At 50.9% G+C, this 23413-nt stretch overlaps 6 protein-coding genes across 6 annotated transcripts; 3 read left to right on the plus strand and 3 right to left on the minus strand.

The window, feature by feature from the left end:
- Positions 1-118: 118 nt before the first annotated feature.
- Positions 119-1288, plus strand: PpBr36_06943 (uncharacterized protein; the record flags this gene model as incomplete). The annotated part of the gene is made up of 3 exons (XM_029894083.1): positions 119-381; positions 457-1088; positions 1197-1288. The coding sequence occupies 3 exons, from the start codon at positions 119-121 to the stop codon at positions 1286-1288; spliced, it is 987 nt and encodes a 328-aa protein (XP_029747797.1).
- Positions 1289-1433: 145 nt separating this feature from the next.
- On the minus strand, positions 1434-3677 carry PpBr36_06944 (uncharacterized protein; the record flags this gene model as incomplete). Its single annotated transcript, XM_029894084.1, has 2 exons — positions 1434-3411; positions 3484-3677. 2 exons carry the CDS (start codon positions 3675-3677, stop codon positions 1434-1436), a joined length of 2172 nt encoding a protein of 723 aa, XP_029748716.1.
- Positions 3678-4446: 769 nt separating this feature from the next.
- Positions 4447-5909, minus strand: PpBr36_06945 (uncharacterized protein; the record flags this gene model as incomplete). Its single annotated transcript, XM_029894085.1, has 2 exons — positions 4447-5727; positions 5790-5909. The coding sequence occupies 2 exons, from the start codon at positions 5907-5909 to the stop codon at positions 4447-4449; spliced, it is 1401 nt and encodes a 466-aa protein (XP_029748715.1).
- Positions 5910-7949: 2040 nt separating this feature from the next.
- PpBr36_06946 (uncharacterized protein) lies at positions 7950-10387 on the plus strand (the record flags this gene model as incomplete). The annotated part of the gene is made up of 2 exons (XM_029894086.1): positions 7950-8041; positions 8119-10387. 2 exons carry the CDS (start codon positions 7950-7952, stop codon positions 10385-10387), a joined length of 2361 nt encoding a protein of 786 aa, XP_029748520.1.
- A 10598-nt stretch (positions 10388-20985) lies between these two features.
- Positions 20986-21081, plus strand: PpBr36_06947 (uncharacterized protein; the record flags this gene model as incomplete). The annotated part of the gene is made up of 1 exon (XM_029894087.1): positions 20986-21081. A coding segment is annotated over one exon (96 nt), but the record flags the coding sequence as incomplete, so codon positions are not given.
- Positions 21082-22502: 1421 nt separating this feature from the next.
- PpBr36_06948 (uncharacterized protein) lies at positions 22503-22961 on the minus strand (the record flags this gene model as incomplete). Its single annotated transcript, XM_029894088.1, has 2 exons — positions 22503-22594; positions 22877-22961. The coding sequence occupies 2 exons, from the start codon at positions 22959-22961 to the stop codon at positions 22503-22505; spliced, it is 177 nt and encodes a 58-aa protein (XP_029748712.1).
- Positions 22962-23413: the final 452 nt, after the last annotated feature.

The raw sequence follows: 23413 nt of genomic DNA on the forward strand, positions 1-23413 counted from the left end.
CGATAATAATAAGAGTAAAACCCAGCTGCCGTTCTATTTAAAAATACCACGAGGCCACAATGCCGTGACCGATTTCCCTCCCCTCCCGTTCCTCTTTGCAACACCAGCAACCGCAGCCATGTTCCAACTAAAAGCCCTGGTGTGCTCCTTGCTGGCCATTCTGGCGCTGCCCTATCTGGCCAGCGGCTATGCGAACCCCGGCGCTTGTTCCGGTCAGTGCTGGACCCACGACCCGGCAGTGGTCCGCCGCGACGACGGCGTCTACTTTCGCTTCAGCACGGGGTCCAAGATCGGCATCTGGAAGGCCACGGCGATAGAAGGCCCATGGACGTACCAGGGTGCCGCCGTCCCCGCTGGCTCGCGCATCAACCTCCCCGGCCGGTATGTTGTTGGCAATATGCTACTAAAAAAAGAAAAAAAAAGAAAAAAAAACTCACAAAAACAAACCAAACACAGCGACGACCTCTGGGCCCCCGAGGTAGCCAAAGTCGGCAACCAGTACATACTGTACTACAGCGTCTCCACCTTCGGCTCCCAAAACTCGGCCGTGGGCTACGCGACTTCGCCCAGCATGGAGTTCAACAGCTGGACGGACCACGGTGCCACGGGCCTGCAGTCGCGGGCGGGAGACAACTACAACGCCATCGACGCCAACCACATGCAGGTGCCCGGCACGGGCGAGCGCGTGCTCAACTTTGGCAGCTTCTGGGGCGGCATCCACCAGGTGCTGCTGAACAGCGCCGGGACGCAGGTCGCGGGGGGAGGCAGCCCGCTCGGCCTGCAGTTCCAGCCGGCGGGAACGCACGCCAGCGAGGGGCCGTTCATGTTTGAGCGCCAGGGCTGGTACTACCTCTTCTGGAGCGAGGGCATCTGCTGCGGCTTCGACAAGAACCTGCCGGCGTCCGGCGCCGAGTACAAGATCCGCGTCTGCCGCAGCCAGAATTTTAGGGGCCCCTTTGTCGACCGCAACGGCGCCGATTGTAGGAACGGCGGCGGCACCACCGTGCTGGAGAGTCATGGCTTTGTTTACGGGCCTGGAGGCCAGGGCATCATGACGGATCCGAAGAAGGGAACCATCCTCTACTATCGTGAGTACTTTCTTCTGTCGTTCGCTCATGTCGGCCGTCGGGCCAGGGTAAGCTATGGTCTTGATTCGAGATGAGATTACTAACGGTCTGGGCCTTGCACGCCCACAGACTATGCCGATCGTAGAGGTGCCATCGGCGATGGTGATAAAAAGTTTGGCTGGAACGTTGTCAACTGGAGCGGAGGGTGGCCTACTGTTTGAGGTTTTGAGCAACGCTCGTGTTAAGAATCGACCCCTCTGGTTGTGAGCAATCGACGGTTGCTGGCTTTCGCTAGAAAAAGCAGCTTGGTATTGTGGCAGCCAGGAAGAATTTGCCGCGGTTTAAATCGGAATCTGATGCCTGCCTTTATCGTGGCGACTCTATACGAGGGCTGCGAAACTCCCACACCATATATCCCTCCCATGACGATAGGACCATGTACCTGCCATCGATCCACATCAGTGGAAACCACGTCAAGATTTCCGACGGCGGCTGTTGATGCCTTGGGGTCAGCGCATGACGAAGTGCGACGGGCCCGTGGTTACCATTATTCCGTAGTGGGAATCCGTCAAAGTCGCCCAAGCCCTCACCACAGAACATGGCCGAGTCCAGGCGGCACGCTTGCATGCCAGCATATGTCTCTGTCAAGTAGGTGCTGAGGTTTCTAACCTCCCACCAATCGCGTGGGTATAGGCACGTGTCTTTGGGGTTGATCAGCCGAGGAGTCAGGTCCATCATGGTCTGGTGCAGACTGGTGTATTTTCCCAAACCAGCCCAAGACCTCGTCTCAATACGTTTGCCCCCGTCAGAGGCTGCCGGCATTTTACAGCTATCACACTCATGACGAAACGGGAACCTCCGATGAGGGACAGAGTTCAACGGACGGGGAGACAGTAGTGGTGACTTCTCAGATGTAAAACTGGGAGTTATCACCAAGGGCAAGGCAAATTTGGAATCACCCCTGTTTGTCTGCTCTTGCCAGGTAATGTATTTACCTTCCCAGAGTAGTGTTTTGCCATAATTGGTGGGACTATGCAAAGGAACCACGGACGAGACCAATGTTAGCTGCTTTGTGTAGATATTAAATACCACTTTTTCGTGGCACAGAGTCTTGCGTTGTGGACCTTCTCGTTGTCTTGTCGCTGTAGAGTATGAGCCATGCCGGTCGATCGGCCTGAAGCCATAGTTGCCAGGATCGGACAGCTCATCGAGCCACGAAGTGTGTAGTTTCGTCTTCCATCTTCCCGAGATTTGTTTGCCAATGACTTCAAACACTGCCATCGTCACTGGCTCCGGGTCGGGTTCGTCCGTGGTCAGCTCAGCCGAGAGGAGAGAGGCGATAAATAAGTAGAAAATACTCTCGTCTCTAGGGTGTATCAAAATCGAGTGCACATGCATCACGCAGTCCCGACGCAGCTCAATCAGCTCGGTTGCAAAGTTGGCAGGTTCGGCCAGAGTCCACTCAACGACTCGACCCCCGTCGTCGCGAGTCCACCGCCACATTGCCATTCCGTTGGAATCATCAACGTCATTGCTGTCGGCCGAGTCTTCATTCCCGCCCATCCGATACGTCCCGACGACCACATTTCCGGCCGTGACCGCCTGGTCGATCCGGCGCGGTAGCCTAGCCAGGCTGAAATGTTCTTCTTCAGAAAGGCTCCACATAGCCAGGCGACGGTGAGTCAGGTCCCGCGCGACGACCAGAGAGTCGCCGACGCAGAACAAGCGAACCCTTTTACTCAAATCCCCGTAAATTTGGGGCACCCTCAAAGTTCGGCGCGTCCTAGTTGCGAAGTCGTCCACGATGAGGAACCACTCAACCGGGCCTGGGCTTGTCGAGGCATTCCAGTATGGCTGGCACACAAGCCGCCCGGAGCTATACAGCGAGTCTCCAAAGAAACAGCGGTTCTCGTCGATGCCTGGATACATGAGCCGCTCCTCGCGCGGGCACGACCCCAGCTTGCCATTGCCACCACCAAATATCTGCTGGTTGGGGCCGTCCTCGATATTGCTGAGCCACGGCCTCTGGAAGAACACCGTGGCGAAGTCGCCTTTATGCCAGGAAAAGGAATAAAAAGAGGCCTCCTTGAAAGCTCGCATCTGGGCGTCGAGAATGGAAGAAGGCGTCGCTTCTTTGACGTCCTCTGCTCCCTGAGCCACCATTTCGAGCAATCCCGGGTGGAGGTCGCGGCAGACGACTTTTATGCAGCCAGCATCTAATAAGAGACGACGCCATCTCCCAGAGACTTGTAGACAAGGCCAAAAGTCCTCCGGGCCGAGCCATTCGAGGACTCCGATCCGCAGATCCTCGGGCAGGAGGGCCAAGATGTCGACCTTTTCAGACCTGCAAGGTGTCAGCTTTACGTGCAAGGTCGGGAGAAATTTTGCTATTTTCACTGTTTAGACTTGCCTTGACACGATTATTTTCCTGTCGACAACCTCCTTCAGCGCGCAAAGCTCATCGGTCGACAGCTTGGACAAGGCCCCCAAGATTTCTTCCAACCCTGTGCCATTTGCCTGGCCCAAGGACCAGAGATGCGCCGACGCCACCGAGATCAAGACTTCGTGCTCGTCCTCATCTTCCGTGGAAAATGCATCTTCCACATACATGACTTCTTTGGATGTAGTAGCGAGACTTTTCCTGGTTTAAGAGTTGCATCAATGCGAGGATTGGGTCCTAGCTTGGGTTTAGAATATGTAGAATCTAAAGAGAAACCATGTGGAACTCGTGGATTTCGACCCCTCCATTCATTCCATTGCTTGCCCAGCTAAAACCTCCCCTGCGACCCCCTGCCTACCTGATTGAATGTAGGTGCATAACTTTTGGGCATGTCAATACCACTTGGCTTTCGGTATTACATACAGCATTTGTATTCACATTTTGCCAAGCTCATTAAAAGAAGATGATGAATTGGCAAATCGGTATTTTTTTTTTTTTTTTTTTTTTTTTTTTTTAGCCTCCTAGGCTGACTGTGGTCGAGGCAGCGGACGGAATGTAGTCCTTGGTGACCTCCTGCTGCCGGAGTTTTGATGAGACTTGATTTTATCGATGGTGGTGCATGGCCTTTCTTAGTTGATGGAATAATTTGCCTGTTTCATTGCGATAAAGAACGGGACCTTGGCATGGTCAAAAATCCCATCGGGTGCAATGGACGTTCAAAGATTCGATGGGATAAAACCAAGAGAGAAGACAAAGGCAAACCTAGGGACTTTGGGCATCTTAAATAGGCGAGGAGACTGGCATGGTACCACAAGAAGCAGTCGGCAGGGAGAAAAAAAAAGTGAATTCTACATTGGATCCAAGGCTGCACATAAAGGTTTAATCCACCAGACACCTTGCCGGCTGAAAATATGCAAATGACTCGGAATAACAACAATTTCATGACGCTTGCTTCGAGGCAACAATAGCTTCATCCAATATGCCCAGACCTTGCTGGATCTCAGACTCGGAGATCAGCAAGCTAGGTACGAACCTGATGGTGTTGTGCCCAGCCGTTATGATCAACAATCCCCTCTCCCTAGCAGCAGAGACTATAGGTGCTGGGTCCTGCGTCAGCTGCAAGCCCAAGATCAAACCCCTCCCTCTGATCTCCGAAATGAGCTCAGAGTGCTTCTGCCTCAGCTGAGCCAACCCACGCGCGAGCACTGCGCCCTTGCCCATGACACTCTCGTGCAGCTTGGGGTCGGACAGCCGCTCCAGCACATGGTGTGCCAGACGGCAGGCAAGCGGATTACCGCCGTACGTGGTGCCGTGGTCTCCGACCTTGATCTTCTCCGTCACGTGCCCGTTGACGATGATAGCGCCAATGGGAAAACCGTTGCCGAGCGCCTTTGCCGTAGTCAGCATGTCTGGGTGTGCCTCCTTGGGCAGCCGGCTGTGCGCCCACAGAGAGCCGGTGCGCGCCATACCACACTGGATCTCGTCGTGGATGAGCAGGGCGCCAACCTCACGGCAGCGCTTGGCAAGCGCGATCATGAAATCATCGGTCGCGACCTGGACACCACCCTCGCCTTGTATGGGCTCGACAATGACACCGCACGTCTTTTCGGTGACCAGGTCCGGAATGGCGGCAACGTCGTTGTATGTGCCGCACTTGAACCCAGGGATCATGGGGGCGAAGGGCTCCTGATACTTGGGGTTATGCGTCGCCGACAGGCTGCCCATGGTGCGGCCGTGGAAGGCGTTGGCAAAGGAAACAATCTCTGTCTTGTTGCCGGATGGGTCGACGACCTTGCCGACCTTGCGGGCGAACTTGATGGCGGCCTCGTTGGCTTCCGAGCCAGAGTTGCATACAAACACCGACTGGGCGTCGTGCATGCCTCCCGAGGCAACCGTCTTCTCAACCAGCGCCTTGGAGAGCGCAAGTGTCCATGGATTGTAGTAGAGGTTCGAGGTGTGCATCAGGGTGCTGCTCTGCTCGGCGAGGATTTCAGACACCTGGGTGTCGCAGTGGCCCAGACCCGTGACGGCAATACCGGCGGTGAAATCTAGATACCTCCTGTCTTCCATGTCCCACAGGTAGGAGCCCTTGGCGCGAACGAAGACCGGCGAGGGGCGCGAGTATGTGGCGACCATAAAGGGGGCATGTTCGCGGACGATTGTAGCGGACGCGGAGTCCTCGGCGGGGTCAGGGTTCGGTAGTTTGCTGGCCTGCTGTTGCTGTGGGTGATTATTACTCGGTCAGTCCCAGAAAAAAACATAACGAGGGCAAAGAGACATACATGAGTGTCATTAGGCTTTGTCGCAGAGGCTGTTGCCGCTTGCGAGTAGAATCTCAGTGACGAACCGGAGCGCAATGCCAAATTGGCGGGTATCCTGTGTGCGACAAAACGGAACGCCATGATTGACCTGATATGAAGCTAGCACGTCGGCTAGCGTACACTCTGAAAGCGCCCCTGACTGGTCAATAGAATAATTTCACACGCCAGAGAATCGGATGTGATCAATTGCAGGGCCAGAACGGGATTGATTGGCGGCGGGCGAGTACAGTGTCGGCGGAGGGAGCAGGAAAACAGTCACAAATGCAATTGTGAATCACGGCTTTCTTCAAAAAAAAATCGGCCAGGGGCTGCAGTCAGCAGCGACCTAGCGCCGATGACGGGACGATGGGGTTTTCAGTATCGATAACGGTACCTGAGCTACAATCAAATTACTAGAAAAGGCAGTTCTGCGCTCTGGCTCCCATAATTTTCAGCCAATTGTAGAGGCTTCCGCTGGAAGTCCATCCCACGCTAGTGAGTTTCTGGCAATTTTCTCATAATTTCTTCAGGCCGGCATCGCTTTTTCGAGAAGCGTGGGTAAATTTCTCGAGCTGCCCGTACTTGTGTCGTACCGTACGGTAATCCATTCTCGTACCTGCTTTCGCCAGGTCCCCGACATTTTCTACATCGTCATTGTCGTCACATCTTTGTTTTGATCTACAGGCTGATTTAGCTGTCGAAAATTTACTCTTTTCCTCGGCTCAAATATCATCTTGTTATTCCTGAACCACCTTATGCCATTCACGGTACGAGGTAGAGACGGTGTCTCCGTTGAAGCCGCCGCACTTTACTTCACAGAAAATGCGCACCCCTTCAGGCTTGCAGCATGGCGAATTACTCAACAAAGTGATCGCTTTTCCTGTCTAGCTGACACAGGCTGAGGCTTTTATGGATGAACCCTCGAATCCTAGCAATAGTATATTTATTTTCTTGGTCAACGTTGGACCCAAATCAGTTGGCTTTTTATCCTCCCAAACCAAACTCCACGAAGCGCAACAGAAAAACTGAAATACGCTAGTCAACTATCCCCGCGGGGAACGTGTGGCTTTGACGCTAGCCAAGGTTGAATTCGATCGGAATCTCGGGGTACTGGCACCTTTGTCCCCATGGGCTGACTGACAAATGTTTTTGATGCAGTGTTGGGCAAAAGCCCGCAAGCCCACCGATTTCCAATGCCGTGCACGCCGCCCTGGCCAATCATCAGAACCTATTCGAGCTGACAACTTGCCTAGGCTGGTAATTAGTGAAAATCTAGTTCTGTTAGTCCGGTTGCAGCATCATGACAAGTCAGTCACAAGTCATGTGTACCAAAAAGGCTCCATGTACATTTCTACCCAGCGGTAGAAATGTGGACGGACCGGACGAGCGCACGACCACGACCACCCTGTTGAACCCCCACAGGGGCCAATTTCACATGTCAGACAATTGCCCTTGGCTTTGCCACAGTACCAGTCGCACACCACAAACCCAAGCCCAAGCACAAGCAAGCAGCGTCGCATTCCATCGTCGGTACCTCTCTTCTTCCTGACAAACAAAAGAAGCCTCCCTAATACACAGGGAAGCCAGCCAACGAACCTGTTATCTTGCCTTGCCATGCCATGTTTGAATCTCTTGTCACTTTTCCTTGTGTCAAACTACCTCATCTTCGGTCTGCATCTTCACCTGACAGTCGGTACGATCGGGCGACTCGGTCTCGTCCAATAAAGCATTATTCCTGAGATCCACCTAGCATCAATCACATGCTTGTCCCAGAAACACAAGCAAGCAACCAAGCAAGCAAGCTTCCTTTGTTCGCAGCAGTGCAACCCACTCGACCCGCTCCTCCACACGTTTGCTAGACATACTACGTTCCAACGTCTGAACAAATTGCACGTTGCTCCCATTGAAGGTGTCAAAGACATGGGCTGCCACTTCTCATAGCCTCCAGATGCGCCAATTAATACCAGTTTTCATCATTCTGCGCAGCCGACACTGAGTTCGGCATAAACGTAACAAGCTGCTCGTACCTCTCGACCGGATCGATCGGGTAGCATTGCGGCTCTGCGCCCAGCCAAAGGCCACGGCCGGCCGTCAGGTAACAGACAGCCAATCTGCCAGGACAGATTTTAATCCATCGCTGCCATGATAGACCACGTCCTTGGGAGACCTTCGACCAAGTCACGGCGACTCCAAATACTAGCCGTCTTGACGTTCTGGACAATCTACCTGTCAAAGTAGGCACCAAACCCATCTCGCTGCCACTGCTGGCTTCGATCCCGTAGGAGGAAGTTAACAAAGGTTTATTACATAGAGGGAACAAGCATGGCCCACCCGGGCTTCGCTACCTGTCGAAGCTGCTCACCAAGCGGCTCACGGCTTGGCAGACGATCGTCATTACCATGGCATACCTGTATGCGGCTCGCAACTTCAGCACGTTGGTGGGACTGTCGGCCCCCGAGCCACTAGCCAATATGTACGAGGCCACATACTTCAGAGCTACGTGGGTTCTTACGGCTCTCGACGCCGGCTTCTGGACCGCCATGAAGATTCGTAACAAGTGGTTGAGGAATATATGCAGCATCGTCTTCACCGTTTTTTACTTGTTCCAGGCCGAAGCGGCAGACGAACGGGTTCGAAAGGTTCGCAGCAATTTAAATATTGATTACCTCAGGGTCAGCTGGAACAAGGGTGTCACCCCTTACCTATCCTTCCTTACGAGGCTCATGAGACCGCGTTACACCCGCTGGCCCCCTCGGCAGATCAGGATCCCGCGACCTTCTACCAGCGACTTCCAGGAGCCTGTGTCTGGCTGGCTTTATTTCGATGGGCCCTTGGCAGACTTGGTGCATCATAACCGCATTGTGCTTGACATACCCGGTGGTGGATTCGTAGCCATGGACCCACGGTGCAATGACGACAGGCTGCTGGCTTGGGCTGGCAAGACTGGGCTACCAATACTCAGCCTTGACTACGGCAAGGCGCCCGAGTTTCCGTATCCATATGCGTTGAACGAGTGCTACGACGTTTACACTACCATAATCAACAGCAAGGGGCGCTGTATCGGAATGTCTGGCGCCGAGGTCCCTAGGGTCATCATTACTGGCGACAGTGCCGGCGGCAATCTCGCCACCTCGACGACGCTCATGATCATTGAGAGTGGAAGTTCGCCCGTACGCCGTTTTCAAGGTCAGACCGACCTGCCACTACCTGACGCTGTGGTTCTCTTCTATCCTGGCCTTGATATGAACATTGGCAATTGGATGTCGGACGAGCAGATGACTTTGATGAAGGACCGGCGCATGCGTGGGACTAACCGCAGGGTTGTCCACCGAAAGAGCATGCAGTACAACCACTTGGTTGGCACACCACACCACTCCAGCGACGAGGATGAATGCGGCCCCTCGGATCAGATACAGCAACGAAACACAGGGCAGCCTACCATTAAGATCGATACAGACGTGGATGACGACGCAACCCCGACCGGGCCCGACGACTCGCGCAGTCCACACCCGGAGTTCGCCCACGAAGGGCCCAGCACCTGGAGTAAGCGCCAATCTCGACCAAACTCCGAGCCACAGTCGCCGGAGAACACGCAGCGCAAGAAGCAGAGCACATCGCATCATTCGGAAACAATGCGCACGCGACTTGCCACGTCATCCATGATCTCGTACTTCAACGATCGTATCCTGACGCCCGAAATGATGCGTGCCATGATCATTTTATACATTGGACCGCACAACCGACCCGACTTCTCGACCGATTACCTTCTTTCTCCCGTTCTTGCGCCCGATGTTCTGCTGGCTAAGTTCCCCAAGACCTACTTCTTGACTGGCGAACGCGACCCTCTCGTCGACGACACAGTCATATTCTCTGGCCGTCTCCGCCGAGTCAAAGCTGCTGTTTATGCATCTGGTGGACGCAGGTTCGAATATCAAGACACCGACAGCCTAGCGCCCGGTTTCAACGAGAAAGACGTAGCCGAGACGGTGCTCATCCCCGGGATATCACACGGCTTCATGCAGTTCCCCAGCATCTATCCACCCGCTCGCAAATGGATTGATCAGTCGGCCAGGTGGATCGAGGAGGCGTTTGCGGCGGCAGAATTGCGCGAGCGGGAAAGCCGCAGGAACTCGATTGCCACGCCCAACAGCGGGCTGCGTATAACCAATGGCGAGGGCCGGGGTCATCACAGTCGGGCCGATAGCAGCGGGGACGAGTTTGACAAGCCGCTCGAAATGACTGTTGTACGGCCACGGGGCCGCACTACGAGCAGCGGGAGCGGTGGTGCCGACCGTCGGTTATATCATCGCCAACAGCAGGAACGACACCAGCGGCCGAGGGGAAATAGCGACAGCGCTCAGCTCCAGCCGCAAGAGGGCGGTTCCTCATTGGGTGGTAACATTCTGGGGCCCGCTAATGGGACCAGTAATGGGAACGGAGGCAAGCGCAGGAGGGGGAATGGTGCAAGGAAGGAATACAAGGATGGAAATCTTAGCCGATTGGCAAGTTCGGATGATTTGCTAGGGAGGAGAATGCAAGGCCTTGCTGGAGGCTTGACGGGATTGATTGAGGAGGAATGATTTGCTTGCTTTTGGAAATGCGATGGTCACGATATATAGCCAGGAGTAAACGCTGAGAGGGCTCAGTTTGCGAATACGCTGTCATTTACAAGTTATATGGGATAGGTTCAACTTAGATGTCAGGTCGCACGGCTTTCATGAGAGAGTATAGTTAAGGATACAGCATGGCTCGCATAGGGCAGCAATTTGAGAGGCAGTATCCTTGCTCTTACCAACAATGGACACACTACGCAGTCTTAGCTTGGGAACTGACTGTTATGGGATGATAATCCCGTGGTTGTTAGACGTTGATAGGTTTGTCATCGTGGGGAGTTCTTTTTCCCCAATGACTTCAATGGGAAAGCCTCAGTACGCTTTGGTTGTTGTACTGGGAAAGGAGGAATTAGTTTCAGTCGCACGTATATCCAAAATAAAGAGGCAACATCTCCGCCGCGAGGTGAAAGATTATATGTACCCTTCGCACCCATAATGGCGCAAAGAGGCGTGGTGGCGTTTGCTATCTGGTATATTTACTTAGTAATGCCCTCATAAGTGGGAAGCTAGCGCAACTTCAATCGCTGTTCTGGAGGGCGAACTCTGCTTGCTGATTCCTGGAATAAGCTATCTTGAGCAGTGCCGTTCTGGAGGAGGCTTCTCAGATTGGCAGCACGCATCCACGAGCCTCGCGATCGCCGAGAGCTTTTACTCGCTCGCCAACCTGCGCCATTGACGTCGGGCTCACCCAGTTCTCCAACGGCACAACTCTCACTCTCGGCCTAGAGGCTCATCTTGAGCTGCATGATCAGGCTGTTATGCAAGCAAACTGTGCCTGAGGTGGTTGGGTCAGAATTCGCACCAGTTAAGCTAATGTCTAGGAAGATTCTAGTCTGCCACCCAAGGGTGTATATAGCCGGATACTCTGTATAGGTCTAGCTAGAGCTCTCTGCTTCTGAGGTATTTTTCTGCCTCGTTTCCTTTTTTTCCATCGTAATGACGAATCAGTTCAAGAGAAAAAGAAAAAGGCCTTGAGGCCTTGGGAAGCCAAGGCAGGTTCTTGACAGGGCGGTGCCAATGCTATGGATGGAACGATGATGGTATCTATAAACAAAAAGAAGAAGAAAAAAAAGACAAACGGCCATCAAAGCCCCCCAATACGCCGTACCACACGAACAACGTTTCGGGTGCCTGGATGGGTGTAGGCTAGGATGATTGTACAGTGCATCAGAGGTGTGGCTTTGTGACATTGATTGTTGCTATCTAGCTTCTTTTTCTGTCAGTTTCTTTTTTTGTATTTCTTATTTATCATCACATGATTGCTCCCCCCCACATCTTCCCCGGCCCTCGCTTAGTATTGTAGCTCGCCTTGGCTACCTGTAGAAGGAATAATTGCGTGATAATCTTGGCGTAAGAATACATAAACGAGAGCCCCGGGAACGTATTTCCCGTCGAGTGCTAATCAGTACCTGTTGCATATGGGACTATGAGAGAGACGGGTCGAGTCCGTAGCATATGGATAAAACAGTCACGGGGCCATTGCCTCTTCCCCTGTAGAGAGGCAGGTGACTCAACGATGGAATTATGACTACGGTTTTTTTTTTCTCATTTATTTATTTATTTACTTATTTATTTTTGCTCAAAAGTTTTTCGTTTTTCCTTAGTGGACGACATATCCAAGTACAGCGCAGAGGTGCATGCAGCTGCGGTAGGCGTATCGAGCAAATAACTCACCCAACAAATATTTACTCCCATGCGTGCTTTCGTACCCCTAATAGCAAGTAAGCCACCGAGACAGACTAGTCTAGCTCCCGCAACCATCCGAACCAATCCTCCCCCGCCAGGGGCGGTCCCCCCCCTTTTTGGTTCGTGGGTCATGAAAGCAAAAGTAACACGCAAGAGAGGGGTGGAAGAAGAAGACGAAAGTCTCATGATACGGCAGCCGGCAACAGTAGACAGACATCGCTCGTCGGCGCCCGCCGACGACCGCGAGCAGAAGAAAGGTGTTGCAAAAGACGGACAGCTGCTTTCTTCCAAACTTCGTACTGCACCACCAACAAAAGACGTCCAGGGGTAGTCATCAAAGAACTAGAGAGCCGAATGTGCCTTGTAGCACAAATCATCCCGCGTCTTTTCGCTGCGGTGCTACCGTCACACAAAAACCAGAATTTGGTAGGGACAAAGACGGGACGGCAGGTCAAGGTCAAGTTAGATTAATTCGACATGTGTAAGGGGATGCATGTTGCCGAAACTTTTTATTTTTTTTTTCTTGTCTTCCCTTCCTTTGATAACTTGGCCCTCTCTCCCTCTCTTTTTCTTTGTTCTTGCTCGGCTCTTTCTCTTTTGGGTCGGTTACATTCTTATCTTATAGCCTACCTGGTAATATTTCTTTCTCATGTTATGCCGTGCTGCCATTATGAGACCCATATAATTCTTTGGATGGGACTCAAGAGCGTTGCAGGATTTTGGACATTTGGTTTTGGTACCCTCACCTTGCCAGTTGTAGGCATGTGGGCGTGAAGACGAGAGCCCCAAGGCTTTTCATCCTCTGCTTATGGCGCATACTTGGAAATATCTCGCAGACTAATAAATTCCCAGGCAAAGTTCAGTCAGTTACACCCGATTTAATAAAAAAAAAAGGCCCCAAGAACACCCCGACGGCAAGCCGCAATGTCCCGTAACCGCGCGCCCGGCCGCGTCACTGGGTTGCACGCTGCACGCAAGGTTTCCCGTCCTTTTGAGCAGCTGGACGGCGATGGAGGGGGACAAAAATTGTGTAGAGAGGAGAATGGGGCTGGCTGGCGTCACCCCAGTCCAACTTCAAAACTTAAAAAGTTTACAGTGGGGGTGGTGGTGTGTGAGTGGTGCTGCTGAAAATAGGAGGATGGCAAGCTTGCAAGGCAAACCCCTGCCCTGTCCTTCTGCCCCTGGTATTCCAGCCCTTTTCGCTCTCCTGTGTGATCGTAGAGCCCTGGAGGATCCATACAGCTCGGGTCTGGCAGGGCATTCCCTGCTTCAAAGGTCTTTCTCTTTCCATACGTACAAAACAATTATTCCACAGATGCTGGTCTCCTGGATTTCTTTTTTTGCTGTCTGATGCTTTTCCTTGTTTCTTTGCGCGCAGTAGTGTGACTCTTTTTATTCTTTTTATTTCTATTATATTTTTTCTTCTTTTGCTTTCTTGTATATTACTCCAGATGTCCAGAGATGAAGAAAGGAAAAAGTAACTTTTTGGGCAATTAACGCTAGAGCATAAATAATCAATCAAATCAAAGTCCCCGCTTTACAAAAAGAAAAGTAACGGAATAAAAATAAAGCCCATAAAGAATAAAGATAGATGTAACAGCACAAATTAAACCTACGCGCTTGGTAATAAACAGATAACCAAGTTTTGTTGTGCATCTCCCTTCAAGGTTGGGGTCCGAGACAGAGAGGCATGAACCGAGAGATAAAGAAAAGAAAAACAAAAACAAAAGGCCCAAGCTCGGCTACGCTTCGGCGGGTGCCGATTTGTGCGGGACTGGGTTTGGATGCAGCTCCGTCCTGGGAAATATGTTCCAACCCTTTGAATCACTTCTTTTTGACCTAGCAAGGATATTCCTTGTGTTGGTAGCCCACTATGTCGCTCAATTTTTCTCCTTTTTCTCCTCTTGTTCAAATCTGGCGTGCGTTTATTACCGAATGTGACGCGATGTGATTACATTTCTTTCCTATTTTGTCAATGGTGGTTTTTTTTTTCTCTCATCTACCCTCGTTTCTTTCCCAGCCCTTTTATTGTTTCCAAGTATTTTTACTGGGCTGTGGTGGACCTCAAGCTTCCTCAGAGAACCCATATTTAATTCTTAATTACTGCTTCGTCTCTTTTGGGCAATCTCGGCCGCGGCATGCTGGTTGGTGGCCATACCGCCGATAAACGTCAAGTTTAAAGTTTCGCCACCAAGCGAAAAAAGGAGACAAACCACATCTCTACGGGCACCAGTAAAAATCCCGTTGGCTTCTATGTTTTAACTTTTCCCCAAAGGTCGGGTCTTCCCTCTACCTGAAGCTGCCATCCCATAACGTTAACATGCTAACATGATATGTTATCTCATACAACCCGGCAACATGATTGCCTTGAACACACAGACAATGGACGAAGCCCCTGGAATCCCCACCTGCTTGGCTTACCCGGCGATGGTACCGCGATTGGAGCATCTGCCCGTATGTTGACCGGCCATCGTCCCGAGCGGGGACTGTGCCTGCGGGGACGAAGCGGCAGGCAAACCAAAGATCAGGGATTAATTGCGCTCTCCTCCCTCCCCACTTGGGCATTACGACCAATGGTGTTTTTTTTTTTTCTCTTTTTCTCCGTATTGTGTCTGTAGACTAAGGAATTCATTCACCCACCGAAGCGAATTGTCGTTGGCCTATAAATTGATTTACTTGGCTTTTTGCGTCCTCGAATCCCTGCAACAATACAGATCTGGTACAGCAACTGCCTGCCGGCCGTCACCGGTTTTTGGTGATCGTCTGGTTCAGATATCTTTCCATTTCTTTTCCCTTTTTACTTGCTTCTTAACAGCCGTCGGCACCGCGGGATCCGACCAAATAATCGTCATAACAGTCCTGTAGTCAGCGTGAACAAAACGGACTGTCGCTTTATTCGACTATTTTCGACTTGACCTTTTTTCCACAGGAGCTATGCACTATTCTGGACACTCGAGCTGATTGATTGCTTGTCTTTTTGTTGCTGCGACTCCTTTTATGTTTTCCATTTGCTTTTTTGTCACTTTTTTTTTTCTGGGGCGGCGGTAAATTATCCATGCGTTGTTATACACACCAGGGGTAAGACAGCCAGCCATTGCCAACGAAGGGCTGGCTTCCACCCAGTGCCACACCCTAGTTCGGGTCAATGCCGGGACCCTCGGAGAATTACGCATTATCGCAACGACTGCCAAGGGATCATCATTCCGGTCTTTTCAATGCAAGTCGGCGAGTTCGGTTGTCAATTTACTTGACGTGCAAGGCAAGCGAAGGTGTGTGGACACGCCGTGTGATTATACATATTTTCTTGACCTGGGGTTTTTTTCTTTCTTTTTTTTTTCGTCTCTGACTTTTTAATCATGTTTTTACGCCCCTATCTCTCTCGTAATTCGTATCTCGACACAATGCTATTTTTTTTGTGGCCACTTTTCAATCAACGTTTCCAAGTTGTGACCCCAAACTTTGACGTACCCGAATAGAACAAATAGAAGCAAATGCCAAGACTTTTATTATATATTTACCTACTAATATACTGTACGCTTGGTGTTCATGCTCCCAGCTTCCCAACAAAACACTTTGCTATAAACATAGCAGAAGAAAAAAAAGAGTTTACGCTGCTGCGACAGGGCGTGCGGCTCCGTCAAGGGACCAAAATAGACGAAACATTCACGCACGTGTTATAAACTCTTTTCGGAACCATCTCCGGCAGCCCCCTTCCTGATTCTTTTCCCACCTTTTTTTTGACGATCTTGCGCTAACGAGAAACTGCTGGCCTATTATATACACCCCAAACGCGGGGTTTAGCATCCCTCCCGCCCCCCGACTCAGCATTGGGGCCGCGCTGCAGAAGGCGGGAAGTCTGTGACACGACGTGTCTCAAAACGGTCGAGGGACCGCCGGTCAGCAACAACCTTGGCCGCAATTCGGCAAGTCGGGGGGAGATTTGGGGAGGGAGGTGGTGGATGGTTACTTTGTGCTGCGCAATCGAAGCTTAAAATGAGATACACATGTTTCCGAAAGAGCCGGGCGTGACATAGGTTAGAACCAAGTTCTAGGAAAGCGATGCTGCTGGTCTGGAACTCTGCCGAGACCGAGAGTGGAAGCCGGCTATAATAACATGCATATACATACAAATATATGATGGGGGTACCTCTGATGCGCAATTATGTCTATCATCGCCTCCGGCCCGTCTCAAGTCACCCGTTGGTTCGAAGTTGCACATCGACTCCTGTTTGTGGACAAAGAGATGGGATGAAGATCAAGAAGATCCAAGAAATGATTCCCAAATGCATAAAAAACACATAAATAAAATAATCAGGCCATGTCAAACCCATCGTTCACACGCCCTTTAATAATAATCGACTTATGAATCTATGCTCGTCCCGTCAACCTTATTCACTAAATTAGAAAAGAGTTATCCCGAAACAAGTTATGCTTGAGCAAAACACACATATATACATACTATGTACAGTAAGTGGTCATGTAATTAGTATATATACACACACCCCAACCCCTCCCGTCCCGGCGGTCTGGGCTCTTGTGCTGTTGGCAGACCCTGTATTTGGCATTAGATATGGTTCAACCTTGTAAGGAGAGAGAAGAGAGTAAAAAAAAAAAAAACAAGACAGAATAGAATTTAGTCGCATGAACAAAACGTAGCCGGGGTCGGGGGTGTGTAGGCGTGTGCGCGTACACGCGTGTGTGTGTGTATTGATGATGATGATGATGCTGCAACGCATATCCGCTACTCAGGGTTACTTTCAGGATGACGGAAGCCCTGGTGCTTGTCACAGATAGATCGGTACTAGAATTGGTCTAGGTCTGGCGAACCCATGCCAACCTTACTCATAGAAACTCTTGCCCCTTTTTTCCCCACCTTGGCGCCAAATTTGGGATGCTGAGTAAACTTGGTTTGGCATGACATACGGAGTAGCATCCGATAAAGGTCTAGCCCTTTTTTTTTTTTTTTTTTTGCTCTTTGTATTTTGTCGCGGTGGGCGGGCAAAGCGGCGACGGCGGGGGAACATCTCGATACAAACCCGTCGCCGGGGTGTAATTCTCCAAAAAAAAAAGAGAAGAAATCGTACAAGACGTTAGTCACACCAAGTATCCCTTACCTTCTTTCGCCTCCCGGGCAATTTATACCGGGCTGGCGGATTCGGCGGAGGTTCAGCCGGGCCCTTGGCACCTTAGCGCCTTGCTTGTTCCCACCGACTCTCTCGCGACTGGCCCCTCAAGAGAATTGCGAAATTTGAGCTGACCTGCAAGACGTGGTAGTACTGCTGGGCCCGGGAGTGGTCATTACAGCATGCGGGTAAGACGAGGTCCTCCTGAGTAGAGAGAGGGGAAACAAAAAGGACTTTTATCGGATGTGCCCGCTACGTCGTAGCAGGAAACAAAAAAAAAAGGGCCGGTCCAGGTTATTCTGTGTGTTGTACTGTACATCGTCCCGCTTTTCATCAAATTCTCCTCTCTGCCTTGGAAAATGAGGAGCGACAAAACCAGGGGAAGGGGGCGCGGGAGGCGACCAGGCAACACAAAAAAAAAAAAAGGTCTTTTTGAACTCTTGTTTGGTTATCAATCAGAGAGGATCAAGACAAGAACAAGCGAAGCATAACAAACACCAACACAAAAAAAGTAAAACCTTGCACAACAATCCCGTAGCCACGGATTCGGCAACCCTCCGGAAGGGAAATGGGGGCCTAAACAGGCTGGAAAGAACCGAGAGACGGGCCCACAAACTCCCCCCTTCCCTTTGGGACGTGCTTTTGACTTTGTTACTGCTGCTACTATTTTTTTTTTTTTTTTACACAAAAAAAAAAGGCTCCATCGCATTGAATCATCAAAATATGCGACAACCCGACACAAAGTTTCACCGATGGAGCGAAGGGGACAAAAGAGGGAAATTGGGGCTATAAGACAAAAAAAGAAAAAAAACAGAAAAGAATAGGAAAAGATGAACAAAGTTATAATGTGCTAAGATGACACTTGGCGATGGGACAGGGCAACTGTTGGCCTGATGTGGAACGCTGCGACAAGGGGGTGGCAGGTTTCCCTGTGTTCGGACTCTGGTGAGGTAGGTCAAAAGTCCGAACCCCGTTGAGCTTGGACTTGAATGTCTTGGCCGGCCCCGGCGAGACACATACGTGGATATACGACCGTTGGTTACGACTCAATCCCATTGCCCTTTTTGTCCCTCCCCCCCATCTCATTTCGTTCCTCTTTTGCTTTGTTATGCCGGGCGTACTCAGAATTGATGTGCAGATTATTCAGGCGTAACTTGACGATCAGAAATAAAAAGAGAGAGATCGACACGAGACACGACAGCAGCTGAAGATAAAATAGAAAACTTGGCAGCAAAAAAAAAAAAAAAAAAGAAAGCGAGAAAGCAGCGGCCCTTGGACCCTGTGCCCAATCCCCCGAGGGCCCCGGAGACGGCACGGAGCAATCCATGCGGCCCCTCTCTTACCCAAACGAAAGAAGCTGAGATGGGATCGGCACAAAAATGGTCTCTTTTGGGCAAGAATGCTTGTTTCAAATCACCCACCCGAATGCGGGCGTTGAGCATATGTGGGTTTAAATAGGAAATGCCGTTGGAGAATACTGCAATCATACTCGCTAAAAAGTGGACGAGTATATGCACGAATGGATATGTGTCACCTGGATGTTCAGCGTATTGGATCATGCGCGTGCCTTTGAACCGTTGGTTTTAGAAACATGCGCACCAACAAAAGGACAACCGACACTGGCTTCCGAAAAGACGGCATGGACGAGAGGGCTGCGCGTCGCCGGAGCTTCACTTGTCGCGTCCATTTGGGGTAATTTCGTCGCCACCGTCGCGATGTATGGTCGTCCTATTTATCAATGCGCACGTGAGGTGGGATAGCACATGGCATGGTCCGGCGGCCGTTATGAATTAATGCAAATGGATCAAATAGCTTTTGACCGTTTTGCCTTGGCGGCCGGGTCAGCCTCCGGCCTCGGCCACCAATCCGGAATCCGTCGTAAAAGGGGGTTTTGAAGAGAGTGACAGAAAGGGGAAAAGACAGGGGGAAATCGCAGTCCCTAGACCAGATTTGCGTAATTCTACGGCAATATCTCCAGATTTTAGTCGTTCGCTCCTCGGCTGGTCGCTGAGACGGCGGTTCAGCTTGCTCCTTTGCGACCTAGAGATGGCGTTTTTTGTGAAACAGAATTGATTTCCCTGGGCGATGTAACAGAGCTCAATAGCATCTCGTGTGCTGTCTTGCCCGGCTTTGGCGTATTTTAGCGGTTAAAAAGGAGACCCACCGTGGCCTAGGCGGGCTGTGCAGGGCGCGGGGTGGAGGTTTACTACGTAGTAGGTAGGTGCCAAGCTGCCTTACGCAGCAGGTCAATTGGGTTCCGACTATTGGCGGGTGGATATGTGGGGGGAGGGGGGCAGGTTGCTTGGGTTGTTTCCTGCACTGAGAGAAAGTTTAACATCAAGCCTGAGGTCTGAGGGCATCGTAAACCCATGGGCCTAGGCAGCCGTAGTTTTATCGCCTGTTTCTTGTGTTATTGGCCGGTGATGGTAGTCATTTTGACCCGCGAACAGCCCATGAAAGGACCAGGAAGGATGAAGCAAGAGATCAGAAAGAGAAAAACCCAAAAAAACCCGATCGTCGATGGCATCGGCTTCAGCTTCAGCACGTCCCTCCCTGCCAGATGCAAGCCCTGCAGACTGTAGTTAAGCTGCCGAGTTTAGTAGAGTTTGACGACACTGAGTGTCCCGCTTTTCCAGCCTAGCATAAATGACATGTCACACGTCAAAGTCGCGTGGCAGAAGCCGGCAGAGGACCCGCAGCTTGGATAGTAATAAGCTTGAGCATTGAACGCTGCTGGCCAACAAGGCGCAGAAGCCTCGACAAGTCCATGGGTCATTCGCTCTGGATTCATCTTCGTTTTGTATTATCGTTGACTTCGTTCAACCTGCTCGTCTAGCTTCGTAAGTCAATGCGTACGAACATGCGTGATAATTGCTTTTGGCGGGACGGCAAAGTGTAATGCCACCGAGGGCATCACCATTCTTTTTTCAGGTGGCGAAGCCTGTCGTAGGCAACACAAGGCGTGTATTACATTATATACGTGCAGTCCAATCTATGGTGCTCCACTTGGTATACCACCATACGGGAGGTCGGCTTCGCACAGATCTTAGTGCTATTATCAAATTAACGACCAAGCTCATGGCAGGTCAAACCCGTGGACAGCTTGGGTGATTGTAAAGTTGGAACCCCTGCTTCCCACTTCCTCAAACAGCCCCTGTAGGTCGTAGGCCAACTCGGACCGCTAAAGAAATTAGACGGTTCTGGATGGTGGGCCGCCACAAGAGGCCCACGCTGGCCCGAGCCTGGGGAAGGGCAAGCCACTTCCGTCAACAGGGGGCAAGTAAACGTCTTGGTGAAACTGAGTTCGATTTCTAGAGAAGCTAACCGGAAGCTGGTAATGGGAACGCAATAAATTGACATGTAATACAAGTTGTTATTTATACTTCAATATGCGGGTTGAGTGCCGAGTGTCGCAGCTAGATAACTTGGACCCAGGAGCCTGTCTGCCTGATTTGACGATGAAAATGTTCTGCAGGTCAATTCTTACCTGGCACAACATCGTTACATTTAGACTCAAAAACAGTGTTGGAAATCAAATGTAAGTTAAGTGCCTTATGATGGGGATTGATGTCCTGTAGCGTCTGATGTCGGGAAGCGGCCTGACCCGAAGTTTGGCGCTGGCGTTGGGCCGCCGCCTGCGCCGAAAGCGTTGAAATTGCGATGCTCCGAGAGAAAGATGTGCAGGGTCCGCGGTGTCACGGGTCTTGGTTCATCTGCTGCCCCCATGCCGGTACAAGGCCCAATCTGGAACACAGAATGCCTGGTTTTGCCCGTCGGGCAAAAAGGGATTGGGCGGGGGCTCCTCTGGCCCCCTCCACCCCGGACACAGCGCCCGGTCCGATGCAGAAAATGGTAAGCGACAAATTTCCGATGCCATCCCATCGTGATTTGTGCGTTCAGTGATTATTATGGGGAAATTATGACTGGGCTCGATCGAGCTGGGGTAAGTTGTACATTGCCGCACCGGTATAGACAAACTGACCTGCAAGGCATCTTTCGAGCGATGTACCGACTTAGTTCTGATATTGGGTTAATTACGTGTAGCTTTTCCTATTTTTATTTGTTTTACTTTTCGCCCCGTTTTATTCTGCTGGTGGTTGCCCGGTGGGCAGGTATCCAAGTGGCTGACGAGGTAAACGAAACACCAAACCATGATGTATACAATTTTGTCAAAAAAAACCAATTTTAACAGCACGCCAATGACAACCGCCTGCCGCAGTTTTATTATTGAAGTTCCAGGGGTCGTACTAAAAGCTAATCACCATAGGCATGAAAAATTTAGAACTGTCATATCTTATTTTACGCTGTGAATGGGTACCTAGATGTCAAGTCTGTGCAGATTCTGTTCTATCGCTTAATTTGGCAGCCACTTGGTTCCAGGGTAAACAACGCCCCTTCCTTGGTAAGGTTTGGTGGGCCGTCTAAAATAGGAAGGGAGGTGATTTTCTACGCCACCACATGAATAACGACAGGCAGGTGCAAGCTAGCAGGAACGGTAATTAGTGTATTCTTTAAGGCTCCTTCTGCTTGCGTGCCCCACGACCGCCACCACCCAGATTGGTTTTTTTTCTTTAAAGAAAAGAAAAAAAAGGAAAAAAAGAAAAGGAAGAAAAAAAAAAGAGCCTGCGGTCACTCGTTTGAGTAAAAAATCGACAAGCGCAATCCAGAGCTCCAGACTTGGCAGGAAATTGAAGGGCGATCAATTCCCACCAAGCTCATCCAAGACCAGCGGTGGACTGATGTGGACTCACTCGACTATATAATATCTTTTGGGATTGGCTATTAAGGTGGGCAGTAATAGGATCGGCAGCTAAACAAATGTAGCGTTGGATTTGCTTCTGCACAAGGTGTGTTTATCGTTGCACGTCTTGGGCTGAACCGAACCCACCCCAGGCCCAGGAAGATGCCGAAATCACCAAACCAAACCCTGACTTGATTAGCAAAGAAAGTATGTCACGACTCAGAGCCGACCAACTTTTTTTGTCCACGGCATCCCACAAACGCATACCACCCTGTCATCTATCCGGCGCAAGCTTCCGGATGTGGAATAAGATTGATGCGAGATCACTTTCTCTCTCACTCTTCCAAAAATTCCCCTACTTTTTTTTTATTTCATGTTTTATCAACATGCTTTCAGCTGATCGTACTGCATAACAGTATTGGTGACGATCCCGTTCGAGGTTCATTTTTAGTAGCTTGAATGTTATGCGCTCACGTGCCCTCAAGGTCAAACACGCACCTCCTTTTTTGGGCTTCTTCGGCTTGTCTGTGGGTTAGGATGCAGTTCCCCTCTCACCCTTGGGGGAGGACGCGTTGTCGATCAGGGCAATCTTCAGCCTCGCATCGTCCTTCCGAAGGCTTGAGGCTATTGCTGTGCCAGCTCGTGTCAGCCCAGGCTCCCGAACCTCTTAGGGCTGGGTGGCTTGTCGCAACACGACCGTTTTTTCTTCTTTGTTCTCGCCATCCACCTAGCGGTATGGCAGCTTCCAATGACTGATTGAAGCGTCACCTGAATCGGAAGTCTAAGCTTGGCCAACCTGTCAGGAACATTAGGGTAGGTTCGCGCCGCGTCGGAATGCTAGGTATAATAATAAATTGGAGAGGGTCAACGCTTTTTTTTTGTCCACGGCCAAAATATTTATCGTACCATTGCCGGCCGACTCGCCGTCACAAGCCACCCCTACCCCATGTCGGCCGCTAGCGTCCCGTGGCCAGTATTCAGGCACAGCCATTAGAACCAGTTTAATCGTTTGGCTCGAAACACCAGTCACGGTGGGGACCGTCTCTCAGGTGCGTTCGTTGAGAGCCCACCCTAGATATCACCCACACACCCAATCCCAGTTCAAACCCTTGTCCACCAGCCCTGTCATGATGGATCAGGATTACCAGGGCTTGTGTTTTTGGTACGATGGGGTGCACACTCCCAGATTTAACATTCCCGACTCAGCATTACTTCTTTGAGGGCCCCCCCGGTTATTGGGAATCCCGCCGCGGTGTCTACTGTATGTATGTATGTATGTATGTATGTATGTATGTCTGTCTGTCTGGGTTCTTTTCTACTCTAGTCTAGTGCTTGCTGCAGATACCTTATCTACCAAAGCTAGTTCCAGTCTCGTTTCTCACTGCCTGCCGGAATTCAGGCCAATGCTGGTTGATACCATTACCTGCCACCTATCCAAGTACG

This window comes from Pyricularia pennisetigena, chromosome 1 (genome assembly GCF_004337985.1).
Source record: "Pyricularia pennisetigena strain Br36 chromosome 1, whole genome shotgun sequence".
In the NCBI taxonomy this organism is placed as follows: domain Eukaryota; kingdom Fungi; phylum Ascomycota; class Sordariomycetes; order Magnaporthales; family Pyriculariaceae; genus Pyricularia; species Pyricularia pennisetigena.